The sequence below is a fragment of the Gallinula chloropus genome, assembly GCF_964237585.1.
Source record: "Gallinula chloropus genome assembly, chromosome: 20".
Lineage (NCBI taxonomy): Eukaryota > Metazoa > Chordata > Aves > Gruiformes > Rallidae > Gallinula > Gallinula chloropus.
In genome coordinates, this window is record NC_140105.1 from 6108872 (window position 1) to 6119790 (window position 10919).

General features: G+C 45.4%; 1 protein-coding gene across 1 annotated transcript; it reads right to left on the reverse strand.

Moving 5' to 3' along the window:
* Positions 1 to 640: 640 nt before the first annotated feature.
* Positions 641 to 10419, reverse strand: UTP6 (UTP6 small subunit processome component). Its single transcript, XM_084273543.1, has 19 exons — positions 10311 to 10419; positions 10141 to 10225; positions 9572 to 9613; positions 9396 to 9488; positions 8720 to 8767; positions 7852 to 7915; positions 7399 to 7517; positions 6730 to 6807; positions 6232 to 6313; positions 5478 to 5559; positions 4748 to 4929; positions 3843 to 3922; positions 3614 to 3691; positions 3276 to 3455; positions 2497 to 2577; positions 2052 to 2161; positions 1899 to 1965; positions 1532 to 1604; positions 641 to 996 (listed from the first exon to the last, which is right to left on the reverse strand). Exons 1-19 carry the CDS (start codon positions 10400 to 10402, stop codon positions 839 to 841), a joined length of 1794 nt encoding a protein of 597 aa, XP_084129669.1. The 5' UTR covers positions 10403 to 10419; the 3' UTR covers positions 641 to 838.
* Positions 10420 to 10919: the final 500 nt, after the last annotated feature.

A 10919-nucleotide genomic window follows, 5' to 3' on the forward strand; every position in this document is an offset into this window, starting at 1 on the left:
AAATGTTGCACTGAAGAGCTTTTCTTTTTTGTGCAACTGAAGCAGCACAAAGCAACTGCCACTGCAGGATGAGCGATGCAGGGGGGTATTGTGATGAAGGGCTGACTGGCTCTGAGGAGTGATTAGTGGAGGGAAAGCACAATGCCAGATAGGGAACAGCTGAGAGCAAGGTGGGGACAGGCAGGCATCTTCTAAAAGCTTGGGAAAGACAAAGTGGGATGTACGTCAGCTGTGACAGAAGGCACAAGCCCCACAGGCTGTTGCTCCAGCTCTCCTTGCTACCCAGCCCAAAGCTACTGGAATGCACTGCTGCAGAGGGGCTGCACATTGTACTCCTGTGAAATATCTTAAGTCTTTCTCTGCCTTGTCATGATGGCATCAGTCACTAGGAAATCAGAATAAAGAGCTAATGCTGCATGTTCCTGTACTTTCCCCAGGCATCCTCTATGGGTCTAAGGATAGAATGACAGCTAACACCTATGCAAGGCAGTTGTTGAGATTATTTTTTGTTTTGAAGACAGGATTACAGGTGGACTTCAAGGCCAGGAAACAATAAATACTGTAATTTTACAGATTGTTTCTCCAGTGCTCCACTTTTCATTACCGATGCAAAGACCTCCCACCATTCTCCTTTCCAGGGGCATTTTTGTGCATTTAAGTGCTGTAGTACAAGCTTTCCAGAGTGTAAAAGCTGATACATTATGACTATTCCAGCTGAATGTTAGGCAAGAGGACAAGTTTGCTCTTAGAAGTCTCAACAAAGAACACCTTTAGAGACGTTTGTACAAAAAAAGGTGAAAAAAATCCACACTGTCATGTTCTAACTATTTATAGTTTTTCATAAATGTCCAGTTTGCAATAAAGTGTGTTTGGAAACAAAGTCTTCCACCAGATCTCCCTGCAACATCTTCATAGCTCGCCAGTGAATGCTCCCACAATTTTCTGGTTTGCCTTGGGGATGACTTAGCTCCTCTTTGATATAATCCAGCCAAAGATCTTTAAAGGAAAAACAGAGGTTCTGTTTAGATTTTGCTTGGATATTACTTAACAAACATACCAACCCTAACCTTCTTTTTGCAAGCGTCCATAATGTTGACACAATGAGGTTTACTTGGTAAAACTACAATCCCCTGCCCCTTGAGGACTAAAAGCCTGGGTTCTACTCCAAACAGAACAGCCATGTCTTAGGAAATAATGCAGTAATAACAGAGCTATTTACTTTCTTAAAAGGAATACTTTAATCTTGATTATAAAAACACAGCTCCATACCATTCACAAAAACAAATTAAAGGTGATGAGCATTTCTTAAAACCTTCATTGCTAGTGGTTCTGCTGACACCATCCCACCAAGAACAATAACCCTGGACCAACCCAGGGTTGCTGCTGTGTCATGCACTTAATGGCATGGAATAAGTGAGCACCATTCTGCATGACAGTGATCACAAGAGAACAGGCCCCCATTTGAAATGGATGGAAATGAGAGGCAGCATGAATGAATAAACGAACAAAACCCAACCCAAAATCTCCTCACCAGAATTTGTTGAGCCAAACTCTCTCAAGGCACGTTCATAGTATTCTCTCAGGTGAAACATTTTGCAGGATTCCTAACAAAGGAAGGTATTAAAAGGCCATTTATTTCATACAGAGGTGAATCTGCAGCTTGATTAGATGCTTATAAAGAGAGAGTGTCATGGTAATTACACACACACACACTGCCAAAGACTGGTTACCATGGAAGTTGGTTTTGTACTACATACTATGAATCAGCTTCAGAAGACAAACATTAACTGACGACAAACTAATGACACTACTCACAAGCCCTCTGTTTCCTATTTAAACCCCAAGTTAGAACTGTATTTTACAAATGCAAGGCACTAATTGGATATTAAACAACTTACTTGCTCCTTTTCTATTTGGATCATCTTCCTGAAGAAGTCAAGTGAAAAAGGACGATTCTCACACAGGCTGGAGTAAAAACATAAGTAAGTTTAGACTTCAAGCCTTTTGACATATGCCCTAAAACAACAAGGTTTGAGGGGTTTATTTGTCACCTGGTAAAGACTCTTCTAACTTTCTTATAACCACTGTTTCTGTAAGTCCAGTCAAGATATTTTTCTTTCATAGTCACAGATTCAGCAGGAGTTGTGGCATCTAAGGATCTCTGCAAGTTTAAAAGAAGAAACAAACAAACACCAAAACAACCACATAAGCTACAATTGAAAGGCATCTAGAGCACAGTGTGAAAAGACAATTAGAGTCTATTGATGGCTGTGCTTAGAAATCATCTAGATGTCATAAAAGGATGGGGACAACATCGGTGCTTATGAGGACAACTGAGTTTTGGTAACATACACCCTCTTTTACTTGAAATTCTTTGGTATAAACCCATCACCAAGGGAACTGCAGTATAAAGCATGTTACACTTTCCACCCACGTGTTGTTCCTGCTTAGCTGCACACCACCATGGAAAAGTAGATTTCTATTAGCCCAGTGTACCTGGTAAAGAGCTTCTGTTTCTTCCTTGCTGCTTGTGCTTTCACTCCACTCCACCCAGAGGGTCCATAACGCCACAGTGCCCTGCAAGTTAAGCAGATAAAACTGAAGTATGGTGACTGTGATTTACAGGAACAGACAGCAACACACCCACCAGGTTCTGGATTACAGCTGCTGTACAAAGTGTCCTGTAGACAAGGCTTTAGAAAGACAACTTAGGACCACACACTGAAATCACATCCTGCTTCCCTCCTCACTTACAGGGCAAATACAACCTGGCTGAACAGCTGCATAATGTGCTGCCAGGGATGAGAGATGAATTCTCCTGCATCACCAAACACTGCAGTGCAAAGGTACCTTCTGAGAGGAAAGAGGGAAGAAACAAATACCTCTGTCTCCTCTCCTCACTCCCTGTGCTCACAGTTTGAAAGGGTGAAGCACATAGCTAATTCAAAACTTGAAATACCACACATGCAAACAATGCATCAGGACAGCAAAGAAAAGGAGAGACATTTTTCGAGTAAGACTCAAGGAATGCCAGCTGACTGCTGGAGTAGTAAGCAAAATGTCACCTGTGAGCATTCAGACTTTAAAACTGAACATAAAGTGAACAAGCAAGTCCCTAATGCTCCTGAATGCAATGTGCACGGGAATGTCAAGATCTTATTGCTGACTTTAAAAATGGTTAGGGACCTTGAATGCCTTGGAAAAACCCCTCAGACAATTATCAAAGGTTTCCAGCCCAACACTAAGACATGCAAGTCCACGAAACCAGCACAAACCTGAGATTTCACGTGCTTGATGGCTTCTTCAAAACACTGGCTCACGTTGTCACTCTTCAGCTGGATCAGCACCTGCAGCCGCATCTGCCACATTTCCACTGACTGGCTGAAGCGCTGAGTTGCAGCCTCTGCCACCTCCACAGCCTGCTCAAAGAGGCTGGACTCCAGTAACAGTTGAAGCTAAAACCCAGCAGATACAGCTAATCACCACAAGAGATTTACAGTACCTTCTGAAAAGCACAAAGCTTTGAACACATCCCCCCCCCCTTTTTATCTCCTCTGAACGGTAAAGCAATACGGGTCAGTCTCACAAACTATTTTTCCATGTCAACTCTTACCCACTGCTTATAGAGAGCTTCTGGCAGCAAGCTGGACTCATGGGCTTTGCTGAACACACTCAGGGTCCTCTCCAGCCTCTAGAAAGAGAGAAAGAAAAGTAAAGAAAGTAGGCATGATTCCTGTACATACCAGATCCCAGCACTACAAGAAGCCTGGTGTACTGGTGTAGTCAGTAAGTCAGTAAAAGGGATGATTTGTTAGTATGACTATTTCCTAATAAGCTTTTACCTTTTGCTTTAATTCTTCACTGTTGGTTTTCCTGTTACACCTCTCCAAGCAAAAAGCAATGTAGCATTTCCACATGTCCTCTGTAGAATGAAAATTGTAGTGTCACACTTCATAGAATCACAAGAGTAAGCACAAATGTTTGTCTTTAAGGAATACAGAGAATCCAAGCACTGTGTTAATGCCAACTTTGTTTTGGTCCTGTATTTCCAGCATTAACATTTAAAAGTGGCTGCCCAGTATAAGCTGCTGTCAGTAACTCTTCTAATGAGCATCAAGCTCTTTGTTCAGCTGAGGCGTCAGCACTTGCTGTCACTATTGATGCCCAGTGCATCCTTTGCCTGTATCTTTCAGTGGGCCTGTGGGAGTGAGGACTCAGGCAGCTGAGAAAAATCCTTGTTTTCAAAGGATATAGAAGCAGAAAGTTTGAGTTCACTCCACTGATAGTCCCTTGATAGCCTCCTTGGAGAGTTAGGACAATGTCAGATACTGAAGCTGTAATATGCATTCCCCTGGCAACTCTAAAACATTGCTTACTCACAGCTAACCAGCAATATACCTGAGTTCTACTGTTTCCTTTACACAGAAAATCTTTATTTGCAGCTCCCAAACCTCTATTCATCTTTGGGCTTCTATTCTCCACATTGGTTAAGTCACATCAATAAAAACAAATGAGCAATAGAAAGCACTTTCAGTTAAACAGCTCCTTCAAGTGCATAAATTCTCTTCAACATAAATGGAAGATAATCCAAATAACCCACCAAAAAATCCCCAAAAGGTAGCATCTAAAAGCTGCCTGCTGCCTCTGAGGTTTGGTAGAGCCAACACCTGCTTCAGAACTTTCACCGTATACAGCATGCTAAAATGCCAGGAAAAATTGATGTTTAAAAGCAGGCAGAGCTTTTCACCTGATGAGACTGCTCTCACAGCCTCTTCAAAGACTGCACAGCACCGTTCCTCTCTTTGGGTCATTTCAGCTATTTTCCTCTGTTTTGTGGTGCCTTCTGTGGACTTTGGGGAGTCCAGCTCCAGCTCCCGACGGGCCATGTAGTCCCATGTAAGAGGATCGTTGGCATACTTGGCCTGCAAACTAACACACCATGTCTGTAATACCCATCAATCATCATTCTTCTGTTGCACATTTTGTGTAGAAAGGCTGTTACACTGCTATAGAAATGTCTTTAATTTCTAAGTAATCAAATGCCAAAGAAAAAACATGTTACCTTTCTGCAAGAGCAGTATTAGCCTGTTTTGGTTTTATTGTTTAATATGCATATTCTGCAGCAATGAGAGATCTTTTGGGAAAAGAGCCACAAAGTACACTAGGAAAATCCACAGTTCCTGCAGTAAATCTACAGAATCTAAGTGTAGTAAATATTCTGCAGCAACTGCATTTTATCTAACTTTTTCTTAGCAGCTTCTGAAAGCCCTTTCTGAAACTGGAAGAATCCTTTACTGAAATGCGTGCTTGCCTTGTTCTGTTTTTCTTAGAGGACTTCCAATAGACATTAACATTGTCTTTCCCTAGAGGAACAGCTGTAGGCTGTCACCCCACTATAAATTAAAGAAGTTATGAGAAAACATTTCTTTAAAAACAAAGTAATTTAAAAAAATCCAAAAAACAAAGTCACACCTCACCTTTCAAGAATTTCTTTTTGCAAATCTTGGGTAAAATCAAAGAGCTTTGCAATAGAAAGCACAGCCAGATGGAACTCAACACCTACATTTCAAGAGGAAAAAAAAACCAAAACAAACTATTAAGTGGAATATTACATCTGTTGCCCACTCTACAACTCTGTACCTTTGCAAGCTTTTGTCAAGATACAGGTAATATATAAGTCCCCAGATGGCCTTTTGTTTTCTATAGATCTCATAAGCCATGTTTTTGGATGCTGATTATCTGACTATGTTCTTTGTGACTTCATGTTACCCAGTTACAAAAAAAGGCCACGAGAGGCAGGACATTCCAGACTCCAAGTGATAAACTAGTCCTGTCCTGATGTGCTTACAGGTCCTTCCAGCTTGGTTCCAACTTGCAAATTTAACCAGCAGATCATCTACTTCTCTGTTTGACTCTGCCATGAAAGCACAGAAGCCTCCACACATGGGACAGGCCCCTCCTAAGCTCCATACAGTGGGTGTCAGTGAATTCCAGCCAGCCTGGATCTCTGTAACTGAACTGTGAGTGCCAGGTGACACGACTTGACAGAATGAGTTCACTCATCAGCCACTACTCGCCTCCTTATCTTTAGGTACCTATAAACCCTTTGCATACAGATTTATTCCATTATTTCTCCATGAACTTAAATTAAGCCAGCTCCTCTCCCCTAATGTCCTCTTCCCTGTCTACTTTTCCATGTTATTAGTATATTTTGCCATTGTCTTCAGTCACCTTTAATTTTCTGCGCAGCGTCCCTGTAGATGATGCGAGCCATTTCCCCACTGAGAATGTCTTCAGAATAATTGAATTCCCCCTGCAATATCAAGCATAACATCTCTGAAAAAATGTTTTCCTTTCTCAGTTAACATTGCTGCAAACAGGGAAAAACACAGGAAGATTCATTCATCTAAGTCTTACCTTTATCTCAATTTACACAGCTATAAAGAAGTAACAGACAGCAAGTTTAACTATCCCTTTCCAGTTACTATTGACTTTCAAGCTGTGAGATTTAACAAAAGACTTTACAAATGTAAAGAAAAATCAACATATGAAGAATCTGAGCTGAGCAACAGCCAACACTTGTAAAACTTAACACAGGCACAGGACACAAACAAAAACTTTCTCTAAGCTGATCTGAAACACACCATGAACACAGAGCCCTTGAAGCTATGCATTAAGTGTGTGATTGTGAAGCAGACAGTATCTCTTAATTGGGTTTAGTTGACCTACCAGGTCCATCTTTGCTTTCTCAAATTCTTTCTTTTCCTTCCTCTGTTTTTCAGCATGCATCAGCTCCATTCTGAAATACTGCAAGAGAGAATAAAATGAAACTACTGTGGGGATAAATTGAAAAACATCCAAGTCCACACACACAGTAAACCAAGCTCTATCTGAGGAGCCACAAGTCAGGACTTTGCCAATATCCCCTGTATGTCCTGAGCCTTGGTCTGTAACAGTTTGTGCATACAGCCCTCTCCCACACACAGTTACTAAGACATTTTCCACATGTAGAAATTACTACCTCCTAGTCATTCTTTAAACCTTCACTTGCCCGCAAAGAAAGCCATGAGGGCAAGAAGGCCAAGGCCAGGGATCCCAGATCTAATCCCAAGCACTGTGACCTAGCAGAGCTTACAGTACTTTAAGAGGGAATGCTGACACACAGATCTATGAACAGCAAACCCTCACTCACACAGGAGTTGTTAAACAACTGAAAAGCACTACCAAATGCAACCAGTACAAGAGCACCTCTCTTCTTGTTTTCTTTCTGAAGCCTTTTTGGCTTCAGCCTGTTTGGGGAAACAACTTATTTCCAGTTTTGTCAAACTGATCTGAGAAACGTGCTGGTTTGCTCTGATTGATCAACTAGCTGGTCAAGGAAGAAAACCAGGAACTCACTTCTTGATACAGCTTTGGGCACTCGGGGTGGAAGCGCAGGGCGCGCAGGAACAAGTGCCGAGCGCTTTCCGACGAGAGCCGCGTCTCCATTTCCCATTTTGCTGCCATAATCCACAGCGCTGCAACAGATCACACACATCAGCTCCTCTGAAGTCAAAGCAAGTGGCTAGAACCCATTTGGAAGCTGCTCTCCAGGATGCACTGGTTGGTTTTGTTCCACGTACCCACCCCAACACAATCCATGAGCCCAAAATGGAATAAGACTGATGATCTCCATGTAAAACCAAGCCAAAGCACTAAAAGCTAAGCAGATCCAGGCAGTTTAATCTGGTACAGTGACAGACCCAGTTAGGCACAACAATGTCTTCAAAAGCCAAAAAGCAGCTGTGAGTATTCAGCATCTCTCAACCATCTAAGACTCGTTTATGCAGCACTCACCATTGTTTTACTTACCTGGTTTATTGGGATGAATGGCCAACATGGTAGAGAACACCTTACTGAGCTGATGTTTGGCATTCTGTAAAAAAGAAGTAGTTTTGTTTTACCCACTCTTGTACTGAGCTGACCCAGCAGCACTGAAGTTTCATTATGAAAGGTTACAAGTTGCAAAGCAATTGGACAGGAAGACACTTCTCTGCTGCTTTGCCTTCCTTCAGCAGAAAGTTTCTCCTATTTGTTCAGTACTGACCAGCTTTCAAAGGTTTCCAGACTTGATTAGCACAGTTAAACCCTTCTGAACCACACAGCTAACACAAAAGCTGCCCGTGTCACAAACCCACAGTCTCACTGACCACGTTTGAGGTTAAAACTGCATTTCTCTCTGACTGCTTGGATGGCTACAGCATGCTCACCTCCTGCAGCGCGGGAAGGACGATGACCCAATGCTATCGACAGTGGGAGGACTGGCACAGGGAGTTATAAAGTACAGAACTGCCAGAATTACACTTTCCAGCACAGCCACTACTGAACTGTGACTCTGTTCTAAACATTTCTTCAGCCAGATGATCTGTTCACTCCAAAGAAAGTATAACCAATATCATAATCCTCCCAAACCAAACGGAACTCCAGATGCAACAGTTAGCCTCACCTTCGCCACCTCCAAGCATCACATTTCATACTGATTCATTCTGAGTCAAATTCTACACCTACCTACATCAGTGAGAATCCCAGGGGGCTCCAACAAGACTATCAAGATTATTTCAGTTTTACAGCATGTGGCAGTAAGGTCTGTACCCCTGCCTTGTAGCTCAAGCTCCAGATGCCCAATGAAGCACCGACTCAGTATCTCAAATCAGCTAAGATTAGCATTTGGAAAACTCACCCACTGCTTGCAAAATGCAACGTGTGAAAGCCAAAGCTGGAGATCTTCCTATTGGAAACAAAAGGTGGAGAGAATCAACCTGGCAGTAAGGCAAGCACAAAATCACTTTCACACTGACTAGCAAACAATATGCCTTTGGTACAACAAACTGGCATGCAGAGAGAAAGAATTCTGCATCCTAAAGTCCCTTTCTCCCCTCCACCCAATCTTCAAATTCCTGCAAAACACGTGAAGAAAACTGACACTCTCCCAGACTCTCTAAACACACCTGTGGCACACCGAACTCGATACGCTCACGGTGATGGTTCCAGAGGCACATCAGCCAGGTCTTACCATCAGATATGTGAAGACAATCTTTTCCTACAGCAGCTGAAAGTTCCTTTCACTTTATTTCTTTTGTCCTTGCAAATAGACATATCAAACTCGTGTGCCAATAGTTAAGGACTACGATTCTATGACTAATGACTCACAAAGGATGAAATAATTATGTACAGAATATGTCTGATACGAATGATCTACTTCTAGGCTACTTCTAGCTCTAAGAACAAAGCTCTACTTAGTTCTTCTGTTACCCAATATTTTCACAAATACTACTGAGTGTAGCAGTGACATCTGGATTAGTTTTTACATCAGAGCACACCAAAAGGGCACCTTTCAAATGACAGAAACAACTTACTTTCCACTTCCCCGTGGCGCGGTTGAAGAGGCAATGGACTCTGTGCAGAATGGAGTTCTCGATTTCATCCTTCTTAAATGAATACCCAACACGCTGGAGGAAGAAAGGAATTCATTCTGTGACAAGGGGAAAGCTGGCAGAAAGTAACTGCACTCTAAAAGAGCTGAGAGACTTACTGCTCTTCTTTTCTTGATCAGTTCCAGCAGATTAATTTCATACTAGAATGGGGAGGGAAAAAAACACATTTTATAACAAATGAGAATGTGTAACAGTAAGGAGAAAGTACACGTTTTAGTGATTAACCAGGTGGAAAAGGAGAAATAAACCCAGTTAAACACAAGGTCCGTTTTCCAGCTCCATCACCGCACCCCTAAGGCTGACTGAGGCTGGAGTACCTGTGCCGCATGCCTCGGTTTCGGGATGGTAACGGGTAAGCCCAGCGCTAACACCGCATAACGAACCGCACAGCGTGCCGAGAGGAAAGGAACTACGGGACAAGGGCCCAACGAGACCCTCGCATCCAGCTCCCGGCCGCACTCCGCCCCGCCGTGCCCTGGTGCGGAGCCGACGCCGGCGAGAGGCGAGGAGCCGCCGGCGAGAGGCGAGGAGCCGCCGGCGAGAGGCGAGGAGCCGCCGGCGAGAGGCGAGGAGCCGCCGGCGAGAGGCGAGGAGCCGCCGGCGCGGGCACCCACCGCCCCGGAACCCGAGCGGGGCCGGACCTGCCGCCAGACCCGGCGCAGCCCACCTGTATGTAGTTGATGAAGTCCTCCTTCCGCAGCGCTCTCCGCTGGATCTTGTACTCCAGAGCCGAGGCCTTCCTCAGCACGGCCCTGCGGGACGGGCAGAGCAGCGGCCTGAGCGAGCGAGCGAGCCCGCCCGCGCCGCGCCACCGCCGGGCCCCCAGCGGCGCCTCACCTGATCTCCCGTCGAGTGAACAGCCCGACCCGCTCCAGCTGCTCCAGCTCCGGGATTCGGTCCTCCAGCCGCTGTTCGACGCGCTCCGCCATGGCTGCGCCGAGCGACGGGCCCCACACGCGTGTGCCCGGTCCGGCCCGGCTCCAGTTCCGGCCGCGCCGCCCGCCGCCTTCCGGCCGTGCCGCTCTGCCGTCCCCTGGCGGCCCCGCCGGTCCCTGCGCGCCTGGCGGGGCCGCAGCACGAGGGCAGAGCCGGTCGCGGGTACCGCGCCTCGGGCGGGAAGCGACCCGCGGGTAAGAGCGCCCGGGCGGCGGGGCAGAGATCTGCGGCGAGGGGAGACCTCGTGGGGTCTGTGGCTGCCTGCTGAGGGGAGCGGAGGGGCAGCGCCCAGCTCTCTCCTCTCGTTGGTGGTCAGGGACGGAACCTGAGGGGACGGCGTGGAGCTGGAACAGGGGAGGTTTAGGCTGGGTGTCAGGAACAAGTTCTGTCCTGAGAGGGGGGCGTCGGGCACTGGCATAGGCTCCCCAGGGAAGGGGTCACAGCCCCGAGCTGGGCCGAGGGCAAGAAGCATCTGGACGATGCCCTCGGTCCCATGCTCGGACTTGGCTG